General features: G+C 44.6%; 1 protein-coding gene across 1 annotated transcript in view; it reads right to left on the reverse strand.

Annotated features, from left to right (window-relative positions):
• Window positions 1-26,203, reverse strand: part of LOC122805450 (angio associated migratory cell protein) — a 925,733-nt gene that overhangs the window by 683,916 nt on the left and 215,614 nt on the right. The window contains exon 5 of the mRNA XM_044075608.1: window positions 21,939-22,083. Coding sequence (XP_043931543.1) covers window positions 21,939-22,083 — 145 coding nt within the window. The remainder of the gene's footprint in view (window positions 1-21,938; window positions 22,084-26,203) is intronic.

Here is a 26,203-nt window from a genome sequence, read left to right on the forward strand (position 1 = left end):
ATGGCATAACCACCCTTTGCCACATGTCCACTGCTGAACAATGGGGGATATAGCTAGCACCACTGGGAAGATAAGACCATTTGATGCCCGAAGTTCCTTCTGGTGTGTGTGTGTGTGTGTGTGTGTGTGTGTGTGTGTGTGTGTGTGTGTGTGTGTGTGTGTGTGTGTGTGTGTGTGTGTGTATATATATATATGTGTGTGTGTGTGTGTGTGTGTGTGTGTGTGTGTGTGTGTGTGTGTGTGTCAGGCGTGGTGCTGGTGCTGCTTCTTCTTTGGGAAGGAAAAGTCTATAAGAAGAGAAGGGAGACAAAAGGGACTTAAAAGGTCCTCCACAATCACAAGGGTCCAGTTCTTTTTAAGAAAGTTATCTACCAAGTTCAGACCACACTGGCCAAATGGAACTCTTATGGAATGGAGAGTGCAGGATGTGCTGCCTGAGCCTTTCCTTCAGAGAGATCAGACTCAGCCACACTGTCAAGCAGAGGTACATGCCCGAGCCAGGTGTCTTGGCTCTACCATCAGCACAGTCAAAAACATAGTAAGGCACATATTAGTCCATTCTGGATGCCAAAATGTGACCAGCTCTCCATGAATTCAGCCTCAGGATGGCAGAAAATCTTAACAGTGCTGCACCTGCTGGGGACGACTGAAACCTGAATATGTGCCACACACCACTGAGGGATGTCAGCCTACTCTATCCAACATTTCAAATTCTCTGTCAAACAGCAAGGTAGCAGAATGATGTGGCTTCTGGGTCAAATGTTGGACTGAAACAAGCAGGAGTAATCATTACAATACCCTCATTCAGGATCTCACCTCAATTACCTCTGGCTCGCAGAGGGCATCTGCCTTTGTGGGAGCTAATGGAGCTGATTAGTGGTATTTTTGGACTGTAAAATTAGCATCCTTTGTGAGAGGTTTTACTGAAAAAGGGCCTGAAGAGGGGAGAGTTGAATCAATATGATGACAACTTTTTTCAATCTCTAAGACACTTCTTGAGGACAGGAATGGGGTCATTAACCAGTCCATGACAGACTGAGTGAGCCTTGGGGATTCTTCAAAGTAGGAGATCTTCAGGCAAAAATTCTGTTGGGTGGACTCTCTAAAAAAATAACCTGTGGTCTACCTCTCCAAAGAAGAGATGACCCTTTATACAACTTCAGTTTTTGGTCAATATGCACTGCTAAATTAGAGTGGAGACCTGCGTAATCAGTCATCAGTTCAGAGTGCTGCCATTTAAACTACAGACAAGTAACCACTTGCTGTGACCTAGAATGTCACAGGCTGAACTCAACAGGTGACCATGGAAATGGATGATGCCAAAACAGTGGAATGCATCTCCCCCAAGGTAGGAGCTCGGAGAATACTTCTGCCAGATTACTCATTACTCACTAAAGATAAGGACAGGTCTGAACTCAGGCCCTCCGTAGCTCACGATGAGGAAATGATGGCAGGCTGTCTTATTAATGGACTCACCTCCAGAAAGAGTGCTCTTTCTCCCAAACTCTGCTTCTTTGCCTTTAGACAGTGCTTTGACAAACTTAAACAACCCCTACAAGTGATCAACCCACACTGAGTCCTTAAATTACTGCCATTTTCTGAACGATAACATGGGTTAATACCTTCTTTTTTCTACAACTGTGGATGGTTGGGCTTAAATCACTGTAGTACTTATGGCACAGGGATCCTCTACTAAGCAACGAAGTACTGGTGCAGATACTGGTTCATTAATGATGAAACCATAAACACTCCATAGGCTTTGGTATGCCAGGCATGAACGTGGGAACTTATCTGGCAAGAATATAAAAATCAAGATCAGAAGTGTGTCAGTGACAGAAAAAGTACAGTTTTGTAAGGTAACTTTCCACAGCAGTAAATATTCAAAATAGTTGTTGCCGCAGTAGCTATAACTATATGTGACATCCTACAAAGGCTACCATACACCCCTGCCAGTCTAGAAGGCTTTAGGCTTCTTCCTAGCGCACTGTACATCTAACCCCTAGCAAGCAAGCATGTGCTGGTATAGGGCTGACATACAAGCATGCCAAAACTCACAGCTTTTTTGCCCCAAATAGGAAGGGGGTCTAGGACTCCAAGGAAAGTCTTGTCAAAAGAACAAAAGATACAAGATACTCCCACCAAGCCAGGGAAGGTGGAGAAAAGGGGGTGAATGGAGGGACAATATCAGTACTCCAAAACTGATCTATTAGAACATCTTCTGTCATGGTAAATTAACATGTACAACTGCACTACATATTTCATTAGATAACTTTTAATCATTCATCCATCCAACCATCCTTTGTTGACCAGGTTAGTCTCACCAGACTAGTGGACTCTTTTCAGTGGAGGCCAGATATGGTATTTCTACTACTGGGGGAAAGAACTGGCAACAACATCAGGGAACTTCCCCTTTTCTTTTTGGACAGGTGCCATGAGATCTTTTACATCCTTATCATACCGCCCTATTGAACTCAAAAACACTTCAGGTTTGCTCGCTTCACAAATCCACAATTTTTTTTTTGTGGAATAAAACATACAAGACCACAACATATATCCACCAATAATTCAAATTAAGTACCTCTGTACTCAGACTACCTCAAAATCTGAACTGTATAAAAGTCAAAAAAGAATAAACAGCTGCCTCTGACCGATAAGAAATGTCAACACCACATGACATATCGATCAACATGGTTCCAATGCTTAAATGCATCCTATCACAAAAAGTACAGTTTTGTACCTACCATAAATGTAGATGTTCGAGGATCCACATTGCTGCAGTCCTAACTATTGGGTAGTCCGCTGTCCAGTCGGCCCGAATACCAAAGTATATGGCTGACGTCGGTCAGGGCGCATTAGACTGACGTCAGTACGTCAGGGTACTAATGCGCATGACCGACGTCATATCCTCAGTCTTTTCTTGCCCCAGATGTCAGAAGACCCTAAAAAGACAAGGCCCAATATACCTGCACCAAAAATATGTACAATATATACAAAATTATCAGCATATAACCTCACCTACACAACCACCCCTAAACACAGAGGGAAGGAGGGAGGGTAAATTGGACTGCAGCAATGTGGATCCTCGAACATCTACATTTATGGTAGGTACAAAACTGTACTATGTTCTTCATTCCACATTGCTGCAGTCCTAACTATTGGGTAGAATCCCAAAGCAGAGGTAAGGGAGGCTGGCAAATCATAAAGAAGCAGGAGCTGACAACATGCCTTGCAAAATAGCTGTGGCAAAACCAGCCCTAGACTTAGAGTAGAGAGGAAGGTGATAATGCTTAGAGAAAGTATGCACTGAACTCCAAGTAGCTGCCTCCAAAATATCCTTAGTTGCCACCCCCTTAAAAATGCTGTTGAAGTGGCAGTAGCCCTAGTGGAATGAGGCCTAATCCCAGCTGGAATCTCCTTGCCATGATGGGAATAACAAAATGCAATGCAAAACCCAATCCACCTAGAAATAGTTTGTTTTGACACAGGCTTGCCCTCTGAACTCAAAGCAAAAGAAACAAACAACTGCTGAGACTGCCTAAAATCCTTAGTCCTGCTTAAATAATAACGCAATTGCCTGTGTACATCTAAAGTGTGCAAAATCTTTTCCCCTTTATTTTGGGGTCTGCATAAAAGTAGGCAAATGAATAGTTTGGTTTAAAGCCACACTAGAAACCACCTTAGGCATAAAGGAAGGATTAGTACGTAATGATACCCTATCCTTATGGAAAATCAAAAGGGCTCTACTGCCATAAGGGCCTGCAACTCAGACACCCTTCTTGCAGAAGTAATAGCCAACAGAAAAGCAGTCTTCCATGACAAGTATTTCAATTCAGCAGTAGCCGCAGGCTCAAAAGGTTGTAGAGTAAGTTTTTCCAACACAAAATTGAGATCCCAAGCAGGAGTAGGAGCTCTACGTGGGGTCTTATATTCTTTGCCCTCTAAGAAACTGCTTGAACAAAGGATGAAAACAATGGTGGGTCACAATCATAGTGAGCTGAAATTGCTGCAGCATGAATCTTAATGGAAGAGAAGGACAAACCTTTGTCCAATAACTCAGTAAGATATTGAAGAGCCACACTCAAATTAGGCTCAGAAATCTCCAAATTCTTTGCTGTACTCCAAAATAAAAATCTCTTCCATTTTTCTGCCTACACTTTCCTTGTACTAGGTCTTCTAGCTTCCATAATCACATTTAAAACTTGTTGAGGAAGTTGAGACCTGCTGTGTTTCAACACAGAATATGCCAGGCTGTTATATGAAGAGAGTGAAGCTTGACATTGAGCAGATGACCGTCCTTCTGAGATAACAGATGTGGAATCAAAGGTAAAGGCCATGGAGGCTTCCTTACCAGACTCCTTAGCAGTGGGTACCAGTGTTGCCGAGGCCAATCTGGAGCTATTAAAATCATCCTTGGCTTGTCTTGTCTGACCTTTAAGAGCACCTTTGGAAGAAGAGGCAGAGGTGGAAAGGCATACACATGAAGATTTTTCCAACTGAAAGAAAGAGCATCCACTCTCCAAGCTGTGTGATGAAACCCCTTTGTGCAAAACTTTGGCAGCTGGTGGTTTAGTGGAGAAGCGAACAGATCTATGTCTGGAGTTCCCCATGACACTGTCAATTTCTGAAATACATGAAGATCCAGTTTCCACTCGTGGGGATCCATGATTTGTCTGCTTAACACATCTGCTAAGGAGTTCTGTGCTCCCGGCAGAAACCTTGCCTGAAGAGTTAGTTGCAAGCTGAGCGCAGTCTCCCATAAAATCATTGCTTGCCTGCATAGAGGATAAGAATGTGTTCCCCTTGTTTGTTGATGTACCACATGACAGTTGTGTTGTCTGTTAGAATCAACACCTGCCCTGGAAGAAGTAACTCCTTGAAAGCCATTAATGCAAACTGGACTGCTAACATCTCCTTCATGTTGATATGTAGATGCTGTAGTCTGGCAGGCCACTTGTCTTGTATCCACTTTCCATTTAGATGAGCTCCCCAAGCAATGTCCGAGGCATCAGTCGTTAAAATCTGACTCGCCTCTGGCCGGGTCACAGAGAGTCCCTTGTTTAGGTGACATTCCTGAGCCCACCACAAAAATTCTTTTGAAGGCAAGGTATTATTTGAATGACAGTGTCCAAATCCTGGCAGTGCTGTGTCCATACATTTTGAGATACCATTGCAGCTTCCTCATATGCAGTTTGGCATTGGGAAGCACCAGAATACAAGATGCCATGAACCCTAATGCTTGAAGGACTGTCCTTGCAGTCAGCACGGACTGATGAGATAGTTGATAGAAGTAAAGGGATAGACTCTTTTGTTTGTCCGGGGTTAAAAAGGCCATCTGGGCTGCTGTATTCAGTCTCACACCCAGAAAGCACATGTCTTGAGAGGGTACTAGACTGGACTTTATTTCGTTCACAGAATACCCTAGGCATCTTAGCACTGCTATAACATATTCCAGATGCTGTAGAAGGTCTTCCTTTTCTTGAGCCAGAATCAGGCAGTCGCCCAAGTAAGGATAGATTTGAATTCCTTTTAGCCTGAAGTAAGCTATCACTGGAGCCAGAACCTTTGTGAATACTCTGGGCAGTAGATAAGCCAAAGGGCAATGCAGAGAACTGATAATGAGAACTTCCAGCTCGAAGCGCAGATACTTCCTGCAACTTAGTCTTATAGGCACATGAAGGTAAGCTTCCTTGAGATCTAAAGTTACCATCCAGTGATCTTTGCCCAGCAGAGGTAAAAGCTGTTGTAACGTCAACATCTTGAACTTGGGAATGTCCAGATAAGTGTTGAGGATAGATAAATCCAAAATTGGTCTCCACGTGTTCCCCTTCTTTGGTACTAGGAACAGGCGAGAATAAAATCCTAGGCCCCTTTCTGATACAGGGACTGGCTGAATGGCCCCTATTTGGAGTAACAAAGAAATTTGCTTGTGAGCCTCTTTCCTTTGTGGAGGAGGAACGGCTGGCATGCCTTTGAAAGGGGGCAATGTATGGAAATAAAACCTGTAACCGTGGTGAATGATATCCAACACCCATCTGTCTTGAGTAATCAAATCCCAATTGTCTTTGAAAAGAGACAGTCTTCCTCCCAAAGGAGCTGCCAGACGAGAATCTACTGGCAGCTGAAAAGGCAGGTCATTGGGTCTGTTTACGAAAGGACTGACCCCTGCCCTCACCAGAAGTCTGAGCAGGTGAACTCCTGTTCTAGGCCTAAAAGAACCTTGAGCTCTGCCCCTACCACGTCTAGACCTACCCCTAGACTGGGAATCATAAGCAGGATATGTCCATCCCTTAGTAGGCCAATTTCTACTAAACTTGGTGGCTGCACCTGCAAAAATCTTTAACAGTTTGCATAGACTTAGCTTTGTCCTCCATTTTCTTTAAAACTGCTTCCACAGGCGAACCAAACAACACATCAGACTGTAAAGGAGCATCCAAAATCCTTGTCTTAACATGCTCAGCTAAATTCTGATCCCTCAACCAGGCATGCCTGCGAAGAACAGAACTAGTGGCAGCCACCCTCGAGGAGGCCTGTACAGCATCAAAACCACATTGCAAAGAATGCTTACCCACTAGTTCAGACACATGAACTAAATCCAGCAACTCTTTACACTCAATACCTTCTGCCAAAGCATCCACCTTAGATTTCAATTGTGAAAGGAGATAATTTTGATATTTTAGCATGTGAAACTGGCAATTCAACGCCCTCATGGCTAAAGTGGAAGAAGTATACACTTTCTTTCCCCATCTATCCAAAGCCCTTGCCTCTTTATCAGTGGGAACAGGGTTTTTAACAACAGAGGCCTTAACACCTTTAGGTCCCTGAGAAACAGTTTCGGGTCTGCCCTAGGACTCTTAAAAGATACTTATGAGCTTCAGGCACCCTATAGTACCTATCAGGTTTAACAGGAGCAGGAGGCAAAGAATCAGGGTTCAGGGAAGCCTCTGCAAAAACATCTTCCACCACATTCAACACAGGAGGTATAGCTAAGGGCCTATGCTGGGGTAAAAACCAGAATTCCCTAAGCCTTTTCCTGGAATCAGAGTAATCTTGGCCTTCCCATTTAAAGTGCTCCCTCATGGAATGCAGAGTCTCTGAAAATGAGAAATCCTCAGGAGGAGAAGCTGTAGGAGTGGAATCATCCACATCAGAATCAGAATAAGGAGGATACTCCTGCAAGTCTTCCGCAGAAGACTCAGAAGCCTCTGAACAGTGGTCAAAACTCTCAAACTCAGGTTCCACCCTAGGCCTCTTATCAGGAGGGGGCATAGAACCTCTAATCATAGTAATCAAATCTTCTGCCATTTTAAGCATATGTTTCTTAGGCACAGAACCTGAAGTGCTAGGAGAAGCCCCCACTGAAGCTAAACTTGGCCTACCTCTCAAAGAAGTTTTGGAAACAGAAGGAGAGGCTCTAACTACCTTGGGAAGAGAGGGAAGAACAGTTACCTGAGAAGCCCCCTCAGCCTGGCCTACCTCCTGAGAAGGCACATCCTGTAACAGTAAAGTCTCTGCCTGAGACTCCAAAGAAACTCCTGGCAAAACCTCTGGCTCCACTGAGCCTTCTAAAGAACCGACGTCCGGGACTGCCGGTTCATCAACCCTAGGCTTCGCTGTTTTGTCCTTGCGCTTTTTGGACGAAGCGGGCGTCGGAGCATCCGACGGCATTTTATAATTACAACGCTTCCCAAACACTAACCTGGCACAGTCTAACCTTCTCTTAATAGTGCGTTTGTTAAATCTAGCACAAGAGCGCATCCAACAACGCCGTGCTCAGGCCCTAAACAAGGTATACACAAGGTATGGTAATCCCTATGAGGTATCTGTTTCCCACAAGAAATACAGTTATTCACTTTTTCTGACATCCGGTTAAATACTGAGGCAAGAAAAACCAAAATGTTCCCAACGGGTACTTAGCCAACTTTGATTCGGTCTGAAACTCCGACTTCAGAAAATTTCAGAACGCCAACCTGCACTCGCAAAACTGCTTCTGCATCGGACCATGCGGCAAAAAAGACTGAGGATATGGCGCCGGTCATGCGCATTAGTACCCTGACGTACTGACGTCAGTCTAATGCGCCCTGACCGACGTCAGCCATATACTTTGGTATTCGGGCCGACTGGACAGCGGACTACCCAATAGTTAGGACTGCAGCAATGTGGAATGAAGAACATCACAGATTAATAAACCTGGTCATAAACTGATATACATCCACGATGCTGAGGAAAATAATAAAACACCATCTATAAACATCCTACCATATTTGACACTGGCACTCTTGATCAGCAACAAACTTATTATAAAAACCTTGTTATTGATCCCCGGGGACTTGTCAGTTCTTAACCTTACTTGCCATTCAAGTTCAAGTTTTTCAAGAATACCCCCCCCACATACACACAACCCCCCCCCCCCACACACACACACACAATCCCCCCCTTCTTGGGGGAGGACTGGACTAATTTGTTACTGAGGAGGGAGCAGTTTTGGAAAAATTACTTTTATTAACCAACTGTCCGGTATTAAATGACACTGTCTACACCCTGTACATGTTGAAATATAAGCAAACTGAACATTTAGTTGCAATAACACATCCTGTGACTTGTGCTATATAAGGAAGTATGTCTTGGTGCATTTACTCATTCTGAAATCATCTATATTCTGAACTGTAATGTAATATTGTTAAGTTGTCTCTATTCATATGTATTTGTATGTCTGTTTTGGGATTTTCCCCTCGGGTCTCCACTGAAAAAGGGTAATTCTTACCCAGCTGGACCAACCCGGTTAACAAATGCAAATAAATGCAAATAAATAAATAAATAAATAAATAAATAAATAAATAAATAACTGACAAAAGCACTCCATCTTGTTAAAGGCCACTGTGCTGGACAAAATTTGCCTCGTGTTTTATTTATTTGTGGATTGGCAATTTCGGAATTCCTTTGCCTCAGTTGTGAGTTACCTAGCTACTGCAATGTTTTCATTTGTTCCTGGTCTTCTTATCACACTACTGTTTTGTCCTTCCCAAATTACTGTTTTGTACTCCTTTAAAAAGGTCTAAAAACTTTTGTTTAAGGTCTTCCCATTCTTTAATATACCTCTCTTGCTTTTCTAGCACTTGTGTTATTAATCTTTTTAAATGCGGTCTTAACTTATGTTTAAAAAGAGGTTTTGTGGTTTTGTTCAGGTTTTGTTCACAAAGTCCCTTCTGTCTGCCAGTTATAAGCATTGAATTAAGAGTTGGGTACTCTAGTTACAAACAACTGAATTACAAGACAGCATCAGAAGGTGTGTATATACTCCGCTGGTTAGGTACAGATCCAACAAATGTAGCTAGTCTAATCTAGACCAACTATTTATATTTTCCCACTTGGCAAGTATACATTCTATCACCCACTTGGCAAGTATACAGTCCATCTTCCCAATGCCATACCAGCCAAATACCCTAGTAATTTTAACTTCAGAAGTAAATCATATTTCCTCCTGGATCACCACTAACACCATGTACATCTACAATAACACTCCCAATTCCCCAGTAACAAACTGCCACTTTTAAAATTCTTCTTACTTCTCTTCATGCTCTACAGGGTACATACACAGTTTTAAACGCAACCCTTTTGGTTCCCCAATTTTCTCTTATTCATACAGGTGTTATTTGTTTGTCTGTCTATCAGAGCATCTTCCATTTCTAGGTTTCCCTATTTTAAAAAAGTCTTTCGGCTTTTCCCAGTTAGGGGTCGCCACAGAGGAACTCCAGTACGCTAAAGATTGGCAGTGGATTTTTATGGTGCAGAGTTGCCAGCCTGACGCCCAACCTTCAAAGAAGGCACACCTATTCACGCATGCAACTCGACCGTGGGGAGGACATGCAGACTCTACACAGAAGGCACTCCAGCTGAGAATCGAACGAAGAACCTCTTGCTGTGAGGCAACAACGCTAATTGTTGCACCACCACGGCCTATATGTTTCCCCATTTTAATAATGTACATAAATGTGCATAAATTAGAAGTTATGTACTCACCATAACGTTCCATCTGAGTAGGTGTATTCATTTGTCTGCAACCTGTGGGTTATGGATCAGATATCGGATCCGAACCGGCATGGTTTTCCAGCTATGGATCCGAGCTCTCAGCTCCTCCCCTCACCCATAATGCCCTGCTCTCCCTACATGACCTCAGATCGAGTTTGCCAACAGCATGAATACCCTGAAAAGGGTAACACATAATATGCAGGAAACTGAAAAGGCCAGGGGGATAGGAGGGCGGGATGGTTGCAGACAAATGAATACACCTACTCAGATGGAACGTTATGGTGAGTACATAACTTCTAAATCTGAAGTAGGAGATTCATTTGTCTGCAACCTGTGGGACAGAGTCCCCAGCTACCTGAATCTTGGGCGGCCATCATGGAAGGATATTCCGGAGCACCGCGGAGCCAAAGGATGCTCTACCCCTAGATGTAAGATCCAACTTGTAGTGGGAAATAAAGGTATGAGATGAAGCCCAAGTGGCTGCTGAACAAATATCATCTAGAGGAATCCTAGCCTTAAAAGCGGCCGAGGTGGAGACTGACCGGGTTGAATGGGCATGTACACCCTCCGGTGCGGGCCTTCCAGAAGCTTGATAAGCCAATAAGATGCACTGTGAAATCCAGCGAGATAAAGAGACTTTAGAAATTGGCTTGCCCAAATTAAATTTAGCAAAGGAAATAAACAACTGGTCGGATTGCCTATGACCAGCCGTTCTGTTTAGATAAAATCTAAGTTGCCTGTGAACATCTAAGGAATGAAGCTTGTATTCACCCTTGTTTTGATATTTAGGAAAGAAAACAGGGAGGTTAATGGATTGATTAATGTTTGCTTCAGAAGCTACCTTAGGAAGAAAGGACGGGTTGGTCCTGAGGTATACACGGTCCAGATGAAAGACCAAGTAAGGAGGTTTGGCTGATAATGCTTGAAGTTCTGAGACTCTTTTGGCTGAGGTAATGGCTACTAAAAAGGCTGTCTTGAAAGATAGAAATTTCAGATCTACCGTAGCCGCCGGTTCAAAGGGGGGAGCGGTCAAGGCCTGGAGGACCAAAGAAAGGTCCCAAGGAGGAACCACTTGCTTTACAGGGGGCCTGAGAAGGAAAGTACCTTTTAGGAAAATCTTACACAATTTGGCAGACATCAGTGGACTGGAGTCATGACCAATATGATAATGAGAAATTGCCGCAAGTTGTACTTTGACCGTGGAACTGCTGGCACCATCATTAAAAAGAGTGGTTAAGAAGTCAAGCACCAGAGGAAGGGGAACTGTGAAGGGTTTAGGCCTTGCCGCTCCCACAAGGAGAACCGTTTCCACTTACTGCGGTAGACTTTCCTAGTGAATGGTTTATGAGCCGCCACCAGGATGGCCTTAACTGGGGACGAAATACCGGGAGTCCTGATCAGGAGTGGAACTGGAGCAGCCAAGCGGTCAGCTTCAGGTTGTGCAGATTCGGGGTGATAAGCGGATGGATGAGATATCAGATCCGGAATGGGATCTAGAATCCAAGGAGGATTCACTGAGTGAGACCTTAGGAAAGGAAACCAGATCTGTCGAGGCCAAAATGGGGCAATGAGAATCATTCTGCACCCCAACCGAGAGGCTTTCTGAAGAACTTGGAGCATCAGAGGCAAGGGGGTAAGCATAAAGAAGACCGGGTGGCCAAGCATGCACCAGAGCTCTCTTGGGGTACCTCCAGGAGGAGGTATTAGAGCGAAAAACTGTCGCGACTTGGTGTTTGAGGGAGACGCAAAAGATCGCAACAAGGAGTTCCCCACCGTGCGAAGATGCGTTTCGCTACCTAAGTATTGAGAGACCACTCGTAAGGGGTGAGAATGGTGCGACTGAGTTTGTCCGCAAGGATGTTGGACCGACCCGGAATATGCGTTGCTATGAGAAAGCGGTTGGTGGAGATTGCCCATTCCCACACTCTCATGGCTTCGACAAAGAGGGTAAGACCTGGTTCCTCCTTGCTTGTTGATATACCAGACAACAGACATGTTGTCCGATTGAATCGCAATTGTTCCCAAGGGAAGAAAGGTCTGAAGTGCTAGCAACGCTAAAAGCACTGCTCTCATCTCTAGAACGTTGATATGCAGTAAGGTCTCTGAATCGTTCCACGTGCCTTGGACCGTCCGGCCTGCAAAATGCCCCCACCCGAGGCGGGAGGCGTCCGTGGTCACCGTGGCGAGAGGGGGAGAAGCACAAAAGGGGCGGCCTCCGTGGAGATCTGGAGAGTGTAGCCACCACAGGAGGGACCGCTTGCAAGCCTTGCTGATCGCAATGGGATGATGCATAATAAGAGCAAGATATGACCACTGAACTAGGAGTGTCCATTGAAGGATGCGCATATTGAACCTGGCGAGAGGAAGAAGCGCTATTGCTGCCGCCATGGACCCTAGGGCCCTCAGGACCAACTCCGCCGGAACAGAGCTTGCGTGGAGAATGGCTCGCACCTGGAGCTGCAGATTTTGAATTCTGTCCGCAGTGAGGAAGGCTCTTAATCTCCTCGTGTCTAACCTGGCACCTATAAAATCTATGAACTGCGTGGGTGCTAGGTTGGATTTTTCTGTGTTTATTGTGATGCCCAGACGGGGAGCAAGATGGAGAAAGGAGTCTTGCGCCAATAGTAGTAGATGCCTTGTTGGGGCGGTGAGAAGCCAGTCGTCCAGGTAGGGAAAGACCTGCACCCCCTGAAGCCTCAGGTGGGCCGCTACCACTGCTAATACTTTGGTGAACACCCTGGGGGCTGTGGTGAGACCAAAGGCAAGGACCCGGAATTGGTAGTGACTGGCTCCCAGCCGGAAGCGGAGAAACCTCCTGGAGCGCCTGTCCATTAGTATATGGTAGTACGCATCCTTGAGGTCTATGGAGCACATCCAGTGATTTTCTCCCAGAAGGGGGAGAATAGACTGCAACATAACCATTCGGAATTTCTCTTTGGGAACTGTCAGGTTCAAGAGAGAAAGGTCTAAAATTGGTCTTAGATCCCCCGTCTTTTTTGGCACTAAAAAGAACCTGGAGTAGAACCCTGATTCGATCTGGTCTGGGGGGACGGGCTGGATGGCTCTTTTCTTTAGCAGACGGCCAATTTCTGCCAAAGCGGCCTCCCACTGACCGGGTGGAACGTCGGGGAGGGACTTCAATTTTGGCATGTGACGAAATGGGATACGGTATCCTCTGGATATGATTTGAAGGACCCAGCGGTCTGTTGTTATGGACTCCCATGCCGCTAGGTGCTCGGAAGCGCCCCGACTGCCTCCAGAGTGGAGCAGCCGGGCAACCCTCAGGGCTGCTGCTGGCCGCTCAGAGAAGGGTTCTCTGGACCCAAGCTCCTGGGAGCCCCTCTGCCCCTGGGCGGCGTCCTCCCTGTCCTCCTCTGCCACGGAAGGACTGGTTGTCCGAGCAGGCTGGGATTGCTGCGACTTCGAACCACATCTTCTTCTGGCCCTTTTGGTTCCTAGAATAGGGCCTCTGGGGCACAGAGAAGCAGATTCCGACGGCAGACAGCGTCTTCCCGTCCTTTTCGCTCTGGGTCAAGGTATCGCGAACAGTTTTGCCAAAGAGGGCAGAACCATCGAAGGGGGTGTTCGCAAATGACGTCTTGAAGGGCTCCGTGAAATCGCAATGACGGAAGCCAGGCCTGACGTCTAGTAACTAGGCCTGCCCCTGCGGCTCTAGCGGCACCTTCCGTAGCGTGGGAGATTAACCGCATAGAGGTATTAGTGACTGACCTAAGAGTGGCCATACGGGTGGAGTGCAATGCTTTGTCCTCCTCCGGCATGGACTCTGGGGGGGATGCAGCGTATTCTTTAATAAGATCGCGCTGCATCCTAATCACATGTGCCAGGTAGTTCAGCGCTCTTACTGAAAAGGTCGCTGAACTAAACATCCACTTCCCCAAGCGGTCCATCATCCGAGACTCCTTGCTCGGGGGATGGACTGAGGGACTCTCCTGAGCAAGTTCCCTCTTGGTGGCAGCCGCCGTCAACATGGCATCTACCGGAGGCCCCTTACTCCAATGGGCACGGTCAGCCGGGGGACTGAGAATACGGTCGGGCCTTTTGGGATTGGCTCCACGGTGTCCGGTTCCTTCCACGCCCTGGTGGTAATGAGGTCCACCAGGGGGTCGGCAGGAGGGGACACCCAAGAGGTAGACGGGCCCGCTTCAAATGCCTCCAAGAACACGGACTCGTCCGAGGAAGACTTGGGGGCAGACCCCCCCCTTATACGGAGCATTTCCATGATGTCTCCAAATGAGACATCCTCAGGGGGTGATCTTGGGGAGCCTTCCTCCAAGTCCGTGTCTTCTGTGAGAGACTCGGGAGTCAATGTGCCTCCTTTTGCACGTATGTTTGCGAGGGGCATCCTCCGGGGGGCTGTCAGAGGACTCCTCGCAAACAGTGACCTGTTCCAAAGGAACAACTTGGGGCAAAGGAGCGGGCTGTCCCAATGGCCGGATGGTGGAAGCCTGGCCCAGTGCAGATGGAGCACGGGACGGAGCCGAAGCAAGTGCCGGGGGTCCGGAGACCCTCAACAGGGCCCTCTCCACTACATCAAAAGCCGAAGGGGAGCCGACCTCGACCAAAGGATCCGACAATCGGCTCCCCCTCGGATCCGAGGAGTGGATCGGAGCCGGCGCCGAAGCGCTCGGATCCGAGGGGACAGTGCGCCCGACACAGACGGCGCCAAGGAGCACTGATCCCCGGATCCGGCTCGGATCCAGGCTCCGAGAGGTCGGATCCGGCACTCGAGGGCAGGGTCGGATCCGTACCGAGTACTATCGGCGCCGACCCACCCCCGAAGCTGCTCGGCTCAACTGCTCCAACCCGGTAGCGGGTCGGAGAAGGAGCAATAGGTTTAAAGAAAGGTCGAGCTCCCCAGAGGGGAGGCAAGAGCACTCCCATCTGCATCTGGGCCTGGATGAACCTTCTCATCATCCGTCCAGATCAGCGCCTGATAAACTATAGGTCGATCTCGACGAGGCTACCGAGGTAGGCCCTGAGTGCCTCCTGGATAGCCTCGACGGAGATCGGGTTTCCTCCTCCTCAGGTCCCGGTGAAAAGCACACGGGTGACCGGAGCCGAGGAAGAGGAGAGCCAGCAGACAAGGGGGCCGGAGGAGAAGCTTGGCAGGCGGGCCGAAACAGAGGTCTCGGCCCGCTTATGGTGCTTCTCCTCCGGTCCTTCTTTCTAGCTTCCCTCTCCTCCGAACCACTACAGGGAGGTTGAGTCCCAGGAGGAGGAGGGGGAGCCAGAGAGGAGGTAACCGTAGACACGGTTCCCCCCGAAGGAGCGGAGGTCGGAGCCGAGTCCGAGGGCAAAAGTCCCGCCAGGACCAGCTTAGACCTCCGCTCCTTCAATGCCCTGGGGTTGAACCCTGCACAAATGGAACATCCAGAAGTGAGGTGTTCAACCCCAAGGCATCAAGACCGAGTGTGGCCATCAGCAGGGGAAAGCTTATGGCCACACTCGGAGCACTTTGAAAAAATAGCCTTAGGTTGTTCTGACATCCTAAGAGCCTAGATATTACTTAAACTAAATTAAAAAGTAAAAGTAAACTAGACACACAACAGGCCCAAACACACACTACGCTACCAGCGAGGGGAGGGAAACTAAGTAAAAAGATTAATATAACTAAACAAGTTTAACTATCAAAAAGGGAAACCTAAACTTTCACTCAAACTTTCAAAAAAAGTTAAATTTAACACTAGAAAAACTTTAGAAAACCACTTAGCTGTAGAGCTCAAGAAAACCAATCTGGTCACCAGCGCGGCAAACTAGATCTGGGGTCATGTAGGGAGAGCAAAGCATTATGGGTGAGGGGAGGAGCTGAGAGCTCGGATCCATAGCTGGAAAACCATGCCGGTTCGGATCCGATATCGGATCCATAACCCACAGGTTGCAGACAAATGAATCTCCTACTTCTGATCTCTCTTTTCCTGCTTTCAAAAGTGTTTGCAAAATATCCTATTACTTGCTAGGTAGATGACAACACTTCTTTTTCCCTATGATGAGTCTCCTGCAACACAATTACATCAAATCATCCAGTTTTAAGAAACCGTATTCTCCTTTGGTTTGCATCTGTAAGGCCATCCACATTCCAGGTTAGTATACTAATTGACATCTAACAGAGTCGTACTCAGTACACTCATAAAATATTTTGGGCTGCTTGACCTCATTACCCTTTCCTTTGTGATTTATAATTGTGTAGCAATAGTATAATACCTAAATAGTCATAACTAGCACTAAAGGAGTCTGTGAAAACAGCTGAAAAAAATCTCCAAAACAATATTCATTAAAATAGTGAGTCCATGTTCTTGTAAAGTGCTTTTGCTCAGAGTCATTGCTATTAACTGTACCCCCCCATAAACTATACGCATATCTTTTAAGTCAGTTTTCATCCAAAAGAGGTAACAGCTTGGCTTCATATAATTTGATTCCTTTTCAGATAACACTCTACCTTCAAGAGTTCCCTCTCTTAGCTCCCTGATACTTGGGCCTGTCTTATTGTATGGGCCCTCCCATTCTCTTTTCCAGGTTGCCAATTTCCTTTGGTACAAAGATCTGCAAAGTTTGCAAACAGTGGCTTAATGGGTAAAGCAATGGTCTCCTAAGCCAGGGATTGTGGGTTTGAGTCCCATCTGGGGGGACAATCTTGATAGAAGTAGAGCTTTTATGGGTGGCACAGTGGTGCAGCAGAAAGTATCGTCAGCTAACAGCAACATGTTCCCTTGTTTTGTTCTCCCCCTCTCCAAGAGGAACCTGGATGATTGGATGGGAAACAGAAAATACACCCCTGGGATCCCACCTGTGTCCCTGCTGGGCAGGGGAAACAGCTGCTGCTGACTTTGTGGGAACATGGCCAAAATTCTTGGCTATGCTTATAAGGGCCTCCAGGCCAACAGTCTAGTATCATCCTATGAACCTATAAAAGTATAAATCTTCTAGGATTTAAACTTGCTTTATGACATCCAAGCTATTTTGGCTGCTAACACAATCCATCATTTATCCTCATTAGGCATCAGGCCTGTTAACCATTGCCCCTTTCTAGTAAAGCATCTATCTCACAAATACAAACCATCACGATAAAACAGAGTTATCCTACCCTGCCCTCTCAAAATACAAAACAAGTGCCACTCAGGATCTTTTATGTCATTTTAAAATCAAATAATTTGATTTCTATCTACTCTGACACCATGCCTATTCAAGTTTCACAAAACTGCATTCCCTATCTTGTTATCAACAGAGACCTCACTTCATAAACCTCAAGCTTCTACGTCATCCTTCGAATGAAGCAAATAAAGGAACAAAAAAGAACCACTTCAGTTGTAGATGTAACAGAGGGTCAATTCACATAAGCAAAACATCACAGTCTTCCTGTTGTTTCAAAAAACTCACCAAGTCCATTAATATTGAAGTCTTTATGAAATGATATCCAAATCTACTTTGAAAATTTTACTTAACATGGCTATGAAAAAGCAAAGATATCCGAGTCATGACTTTGAATGAGTTCTAATAAACTTTCATTATACATGGGCTTCAGCTTCTTCCATTAACATGTCTAGTGAACCTTGTCGCCTTCTCTCTAGCAAGACTTTCTCAAGCCCTCTTTTCCATATCTCTCCGCTTCTGTTTTTCAGCCATTTGTTACTTAAACATAGGAAAGGTTTTGCCAGCTTTCTTTTCAAAGATGTTTCCTCATCTTCTTGGATGCATTTTCTTTTTCCAGCAATGTCTTTTTGGAGAAGTTTCCTAGCCTTTCCACTGTACTACATCTCTCTAGGTCCTCATCTTTCTGATCAGGTTTCAAATAAGTTTTTACACAATGTGGGAAAAAAATGTAATACTGTGGGATGTAATAGTTTTAAACAGAGATTAAGCAGACTTCATTTCTTGAAGAAGGGAGCAACCTTTGCTCTCTTCAATCTCATGCCCAAGGAGAAGTTGTGATCTATAAACACACAATGTTCTCCTACTCACAGAGTCTTACAGTTCTTCAATAGGAGACTTAGCTGTTGCTCTTTCAAATTAAAGTTTTGTACTTCAATAATTACTGGATGTGGAAAATACCGAGCTGGTCCTCCAAATGCATAAATATTATGGGGTCTGTCAATTAGTATTTCTTCTTCTTATACTCCTATCCACTTACTTAGCTGTTTAGTTATAAAATTCTGACAATCTCTCCCTTGAATTCATTGTGGCAAATTAGTAAATTGCATGCTTTCTCCCCTCGTCCTCTAGCTCACATACTTTGTTAGTTCATCTCTTGTAGATTCCAAATCAGTCCCTAAAACATTTCTTTTTTTCCCTCCTTTAGTACTGCTAAATTATCCACATTTGTAATTAACATGGATTTCACATCCCCGATCCTCTTATCTGTTTTTTCCATGTAGTTCAAACAGGATGTCTCCAATTTTGACCACTTTGGAATACTACCGATTCTGTTACCTAGGTCAAAATGTTTCCTTCCAAAGGTACTAGCTTACTGATCTGACATTTTTTTTTTTTGCAGAAGTATTCGATAGTTTTTCCATTTCTTATTGCTTTCCTATGCATTTTAATGCAACTCTGTGCATGTTTTCTAGCCTAGTAACAAAGTTTTTGTTTAAATTTGTATTTTATTTTATTCCAATAGTTTTAAGGGGCAAGCATATTTCCTGCAATCTACTCACACAGCACCATACTGGAGGTCAGTGGTTATTTTTTTGCTGTGACAGACTTAGAAAATTATGATAGTAAGAAAGGGTTTTCTCTTGGGAAAGGAAGGCTGCCATTAAGATGTGTCCACGAGACAACCTAGGAAAACTACCCTGTGAGAAGGAACCAGGAATGATGTCTATAGGTTTAGTTTGAAACCCAGGCTGCTGAGAAGATGCATTGTGAATTGAAGGGATAATGTGAAAGTCGGCTGAAAGAAGTTATGATTAGGCAACTGTGCAAGTAAAGGTAGATATGAATGCCTTGCAGTCTGCAAAAGGCTATAAAATGTGCTAGGCACTTGCTGAGGACTTGTGGGGTGGTAGAGAGACCAAAAGGCAAATAAATAAACTGAAAGTGCAATCCCAAGGCAAAGAATCTTAAAATACATCTGTTTACTTTTTTTGTGAACTGTGATGTCTAAATAGGCTTCCTCAGTTCTAGAGTGACGAGAAAAGCTCATCTGGATGGCAAAAAGGGGGACAGGGTTCAGCAAGGTCAGCATTTTGAATTCTGGAACAAGAAGAAAGGTGTTCGGCTTGGTAATGCCGAAAACTGGTCTCCAATTGCCTTCCTTTCTGGGATATATATATATAGATATAGATATATAGATATATATATATATATATATATATATATATATACATACACACACACATATATAAATATATATATATATATATATATATATATATATATATATATATATATATATATATATATATATATATACACATATATATAGTCTATTTCCAAACTGGAGGACACAGGGAGAGTCTGCATGCTATTTTTGAAGGAAGCCTGGTGTGGGGAGGAAGAACAGAAAGCAAGGATAGTTATAAGGTTTTCTTTTGAAAGAAGGATCCTTGAGACCCATCTCTTTACCATTTAAAAAAATCACGTTGTCATGGTTTATACTGCATGGAAGTTATTTACTGGTTGTAAAGGGTTTTCAAAAGAAAGACCCTGAACTGGTTGGGTACGTTTCTTAGTAAGTGAATAAGAGACAAAAAAAGTGTTCAATTTCTTGCATTAATTTGCCTCTCACTTCTAACTTCTTAAACACCTCAGCTAAGGAATTACCTAATAATATGCCCTTTCCATAAGGGGCATTTAAAAGTTGAGTTTTTACTTCTTCAGTGAAGCTCTGTAATATAATCCAGACTTTTTCAAGCTTGGCAATCCCAGTAGCTGAAGCACTGTGTGCAGCATGTACATCTCCATGAGCACACTTTATAGAGTCTTTAGTGACTTGGGAAGCAGAGTTAATCATCTCCAACAGACTGGATTTAGCCTGAGAGATAGGCAGGCAAGTGAAAGACTGTTTTGCATATTCTAACCCGTGTGAGAAATTACTGCAATGAAAGTCAAAGTAGAAGAAACTTTTTTTTTTTCTGCCAAGCCTATTAAAGGAATGGCTAGCCTTGTCCTTTGGGATAGGACTGGCCATAGGAAAGGTTTTTCAGTTTTATTGCTTCCGGCCGCATCTAATGAAATAATATCAGGATCTGCAGCAGGGTTCTTACAAAGAAATACATTGGCTCTCTACAGAAACTATCAGGTTTTCCTGGAGCTGGGGATTGGGGAATTGGGAGAAACTGACATGGCATTAAAGGCATCCTCCAAAGCACCCAAGACTGGTGCGATGGCTACTGGCTTGGGTGAGGTCATGCTGAAGAGCTCAATCTCTTTTCTGAATTAGATACTTCCTTCCATTCCCCTTAAAGAAATCCTTCGTTTTGGAGATGGCACCTCAAAGGAGAGGTCTTCTAGTGTAATTTGAGAGCAGTGTATCCTCAGATCCTGACTCACAAGCAATGAGATAAGAGATGAGTCGGGTACAGCCCACATCTTACTGTTCAGATTCAGAAAGACTTTCCTCTGAAGAAGGATAACTCTTCCTTTTCGAGGGGATGGAAGAGGAGGAGGCTGGAAAGGATAACTAAAGGGATCTGATGTCCTTAAATAAGCTCTGCACAAAACTAACTCAATCCTCCTAAGACATATGTGTGGGGTGGGAGCAGAAGGAGGAAAGAGGTGCTTTGTTTGCTGGGTGCTGCTCTTTGCATTCTCAAGGTATATGATCTTAGATGATGAACCCCTAAAGCTGGACTTCCATGGGCAACCAGTCATCCTACCTCACCATCAGAGAAGATTAACATTAGTTCTCCTTTGTTGGATGAATTGCCTGAAGGGATATGCAAGGTTCTGGGAACATAGTGGCCTCTGAGGTGTACATGCTAGAGGGCACTGGGAAGTGGACTGACGGCCTGAGGGCTGTATAAGCACTCCAGCAGAATCATTGGTCTGAGATGTGAATGCACAAGATCCATCACGTACCTCGCTTGTTAACTTAATTTTTCTTCTAAAACAGAGGGTGGAGGTTCTCTGCTGGGAACTGGATGACATGATAGTTTGTGCTGAATTTCTCAGATGCTTACTTTCGAGAAAAATGTTAAAGGACTTATTCTAACAGTTTTGGATGCAAAAGACAGGCAGATTTAATGCAAATGGTCATGGTATTTGCTCTGACAGGCACAAGAAATAATTTACTGAAAAATCTCTAAGAAGGAGGTGTCCTCAAGAATGTATTTATCAACCTGATGTCTTTGTAGCTGAAGCTGACTGCCAATACTATAAGCTGCCAAGCTGACATTTAGCATGAGCATATCAACAGCAAGAAGGTGCTAAGTTTTGTCATGCCCGTATATCCCTCTTACATCAGCATATACTCACATCCTAAGAGCAGATGTACATTGTGCGAGGAAGGAGCCTGAACTTTGCAAACTGGCCAAATGTAACCTTGACAGGATACATTCCACACAGTTATGGCTATTCCAACACTGAACTAACGAAGAACATTAACTGATGACTTAGCACAGTGGTTAGGTGTGCTATGCCAGTATTGCATCAGCATGGCAGCATCTGATGGGAACAGAGGATAAAATCACAAAACCCATAGAGAAGAGAGGCTTATAACTTGTTCCATTATAGTTTTTCCAGTTCTGTCATGTAATAAAAACATTTCAGGAAGGAAGAAAAAAACAAAGGCAAAACTGGGAACAAACCTTGAAAATTATAAACCGTTACAAGGTCCAATATCCTCTCTTTCTAAACATCCTATTGCAAAAAATTGCATAACTCATACAGAACATAGCAAACTACACAAATGCCACTGCTACAGAAAATATTTTAAGAATTACATATAGATTTCATACCATCAGGCAAGAATTTGCCACAGGTGGATGGGCAACTGGGTCCCTGAAAGGTCTTGCACTCTCCACTTGGAATCTTCCACATCCAGGAACTTCCCTGTGTTGTGCCCACCATCAATACCTGAGCACACGGATGCCAATCCAGCCACTGTAAGAAAAACACAAGACATCAAATATAAAGATCTACACACTCTTGCTTACTAATCCAACTCTCTGTTGCTTCTAAACTTGCTGATGCATGTTAATAAAGAATTAAAGTACAAGGATCAGGCTGGGTGTCAACAGCTAGCATAGTTCAATGTTCAGTCAGTGCAAAAATATAACAAAATGTGTTACTTGTGTCGATATAAAATATAGGATACAACAACTTCAATAGCTTTTAAACACTTAAGGTGCAAGAACAATTAATATTATGGTAAAATTGGAACAAACTCACTAGTTTAACTAGGTTTTACACAAACCTGTGACATTAAGGTCAGCCAGTACGTGCACAGCACCTGCGACAGTTGCATTAAAAGATGAATGCATCCAAGCTGAAATACTGCACACAATTATTATAAGTACAGTCATTATTATGTTTAAAAAAGACATTTTTCAGTGCAGGTTGCCACTGTTTAAACATTCATCTTTCAATGTACAATATTTTGATGCAGGATGTCTAGCTCCTTTTGTTGTACAAATAAGTATTGCAAGTATAAATGTTTCAGAATAAAAACATATCACAAAAAGAATAATTACAGTATTCACTTAAGAACAGTTCATGAATTCATTTTTTTTTAGGTACCTACTGTATCCTACTCTGGTTTGCAGGGAGCCAGAATCTAGTTTGTTGTTCAACAAGTGTAATGCTGACAACCAGTTCTGAACACATGCATGTTGATGTTCTGTGCCACCACATGTTCAGTCCTGATTAAACAGTAACATAGCTAGGGCTAGGACAGGGTAGAAGAGGCAAGCACCATGGACAAAAAGTGTTGGGTGGAGCGAGATCAGCCTATCCAGATCACTCTTTAATGCAATACCAGTCAAACCAGAGCCCTGTAGTGCTCCATGTGTAGCATAAACTATATCAAACTGCTTGCTACATTTGTAGCAAGCAGTTTGCTACACTTTAAAAGAAAAAACTTTTAGTTATGTACTCACCATAACTTCAGATGTTTGGGATCCATCTCGCCTACATTCTGACTGATGGGTTCGGAGCCGATCCCTCGGCTCCGACTCGGCACGCTTATGCCAAAGAGCGAAGTCTCTTATTGGCTGAGCTTACTATATCCCAGGATGCACCACTACCAGTCCCCCAGATCTAGTTTGTCCGCATACATGCACACACGCATGCACTGCTTATATAACATCGCCAGATGAAACAAGATAAAAACAGTAGAACTCAAACTGTTCAATCTCTTCTGATCTCCAAGGCAGGGGGAAGGAGGGTGGGTATTAGGAATGTAGGCGAGATGGATCCCAAACATCTGAAGTTATGGTGAGTACATAACTAAAAGATGTTATGTGATCCTATCTCGCCTACATTCTGACTGATGGGACAGCGTCCCTAGCACCTGAATCCTGGGTGGCTCACTGGAAAACACTCCTGAGTACCGTGGAACCAAATGATGCTCGCCTTTAGATGCCACATCCAATTTATAGTGGGAAATGAAAGTGTGCTGGTTGGACCAAGTAGCCGCAGCACAAATCTCAGAAATAGCGAGCTTGGAATGAAAAGCAATAGAAGTAGCCATAGCTCTGGTAGAGTGAGCTTTGATAGATGTTGTAAGTTGCTTATTTGAAGAGGAATAAGCCTGAGTTATGCAATCTCTAATCCATTTGGAGATAGTAGCTTTCGTGATGGTTTTACCCAATTTATTATCTGAAAAGGACACAAACAACTGGTCTGTTTTCCGAATTTGTTGAGTCCTGTCTAGATAGAAGCGCAGTTGCCTGTGAACATCCAATTTATGGAAGGTGTATTCAGCTTCATTTGAGAATTTTGGAAAGAAAACTGGTAGCTCTAGAGATTGTTGGAGACAGAGATTAGAACAAACCTTTGGAACAAAAGATGGATTAGGCCTAAGTGATACTCTATCCTTGTGAAAAATCAAGTACGGTGGTTTGATAGATAGGGCTTGAAGCTCTGAAACTCTTCTTGCAGAGGTAATTGCAACTAAGAAGGCAGTTTTCCAAGACAGATATTTTAACTCACATGTAGCAGCCGGTTCGAAAGGGGAAGATGTTAAGGCAAGAAGTACCAAATCAAGATCCCACGGAGGCACAGGATGAAAAACTGGGGGTCTTAACAGCACAGCACCTTTAATGAAAGTTTTGCATAATCTGCTGCTCATCAACGGTGGATCCATGGATTCGTGAAATTTGGAGATAGCTGCTAGTTGGACTTTAATAGTAGAGACTGAAGATCCTTGAGTAAACAAGGATGTTAAAAATTTCAAGACCTCTGGTATCGGGGCAGTGATAGGGTCCAAGCCCCTGAGTTGAGCCCAGATAGCAAACCTCTTCCACTTACTGAGGTACAATTTCTTAGTGGTGGGTTTGTGGGCCGAAGATAAAATGTGAATAACTTCCGGGTCCAAGTTGTGATTTCTGACTAAAGTCGGAAGTGGAGGAGCCAAGCTGTTAATTTCAAAGTGTGAAGGGACTGGTGTTGTCGCCCGACTGATGAATCAGCAGGTCCGGAGTTAGATCCAAAAACCAAGGACCGTCCAGAGCATGTTTCTTTAGGTAGGGGAACCATACCTGACTAGGCCAGTGCGGAGCAATTAGTATCATTGTGGACCCCAATTGGGAAGCTTTCTGGATGACTTTGGGGAGGAGTGGAACCGGAGGAAAGGCATAAAGTAGTCCTGTTGGCCAAGGTTGGGCTAGAGCATCCGTAGCTGCCTCTCCCTGACGCGGAGTCAAGGAAAAGAACCTTTTGCACTTTGTGTTTTGTGGTGTTGCAAACAGGTCGCAGCACGGGGTCCCCCATCTTCTGAAAACCTGAGCTGCTACTGTTTCGTTCAATGACCACTCGTGAGGAGAGATAATCGTCCTGCTTAATCTGTCTGCCAAAATATTGGATTTCCCTGGAATGTGGGTCGCTACCAAGAAACGGTTGGTAGCTACAGCCCATTCCCACACCCTCATGGCCTCTCTGCAAAGGAGGTAAGATCTGGTCCCTCCTTGTTTGTTTAGATACCAGACCACCGACATGTTGTCTGTGTGGATAGCGATAGTGCCTTGAGGGAGAAACTTGTGGAGGGCCTGTAGGGACAGGAGTACAGCCCTCATTTCCAATACATTGATATGGAGAAAGGTTTCGTCTGGAAGCCAAGAACCCTGAACTAACCTGCCCAGACAAAGCCCCCCCCCCCCCCACCCTGTCTGGGAGGCATCCGTTGTCAGGGTGGCCACCGGAGGGGGGATAACAAAAGGTCTTCCCTGATTCAGATTGGATGGCTGAAGCCACCAGCGGAGGTCCCGTTTGCACGTTTCTGTAATCAGTATGAGATGATTGAGGGGGAGATTCTGAAAAGACCATTGTGTCGATAACAGCCACTGAAGAATCCTCATGTGCAATCTTGCCAGTGGAACTAGGAGAACCGTGGCAGACATCGAACCTAAAAGTTGCAGGACCATCCTGGCTGGGGCTTTGGATCTTGGAAGCAGGGCTTGGACTTGACCTTGTAAAGTTTGAATCCTTTCGGTAGGAAGGAAGACGCGCATCAATTTTGAGTCTATCTCTGCTCCTATGAATCTTATGCGCTGAGAGGGCAGCAAGACAGACTTTGACCAATTGAATGTAACTCCCAGGGAAGCACCCAGGGAGATGGTGTTTTTTAGGTTGTCTATTAGTAGATGCCTGGTGGTGGCAGTCAGGAGCCAGTCGTCCAGATAGGGAAACACTTGGAATCCAAGACTCCTCAGGTGAGCAGTCACTACTGCCAAACACTTGGTGAACACCCTGGGGGCTGTGGTGAGACCAAAGGGCAGTGCACAAAATTGGAAATGACTGTCTCCCAGGCTGAAGCGCAGATACCTCCTGGACGCCTGATGTATCGGTATGTGATAATAGGCGTCCTTGAGATCTATGGAGCACATCCAAACATCCTTCTCCAACAATGGGAGAATGGATTGTAAAGTGACCATTCGAATTTGGACTTCATGACGGACTGGTTTAGTTTGCTGAGATCCAAAATTGGTCTCAGGTCCCCTGTCTTTTGGCACTAAAAGAACCTTGAGTAATTTCCGGATCCGATCTGGTCTGTGGGGACCGGTTG

The sequence above is a fragment of the Protopterus annectens genome, chromosome 6.part1 (assembly GCF_019279795.1).
Source record: "Protopterus annectens isolate FY-2018-M chromosome 6.part1, PAN1.0, whole genome shotgun sequence".
NCBI classification, from domain to species: domain Eukaryota; kingdom Metazoa; phylum Chordata; order Ceratodontiformes; family Protopteridae; genus Protopterus; species Protopterus annectens.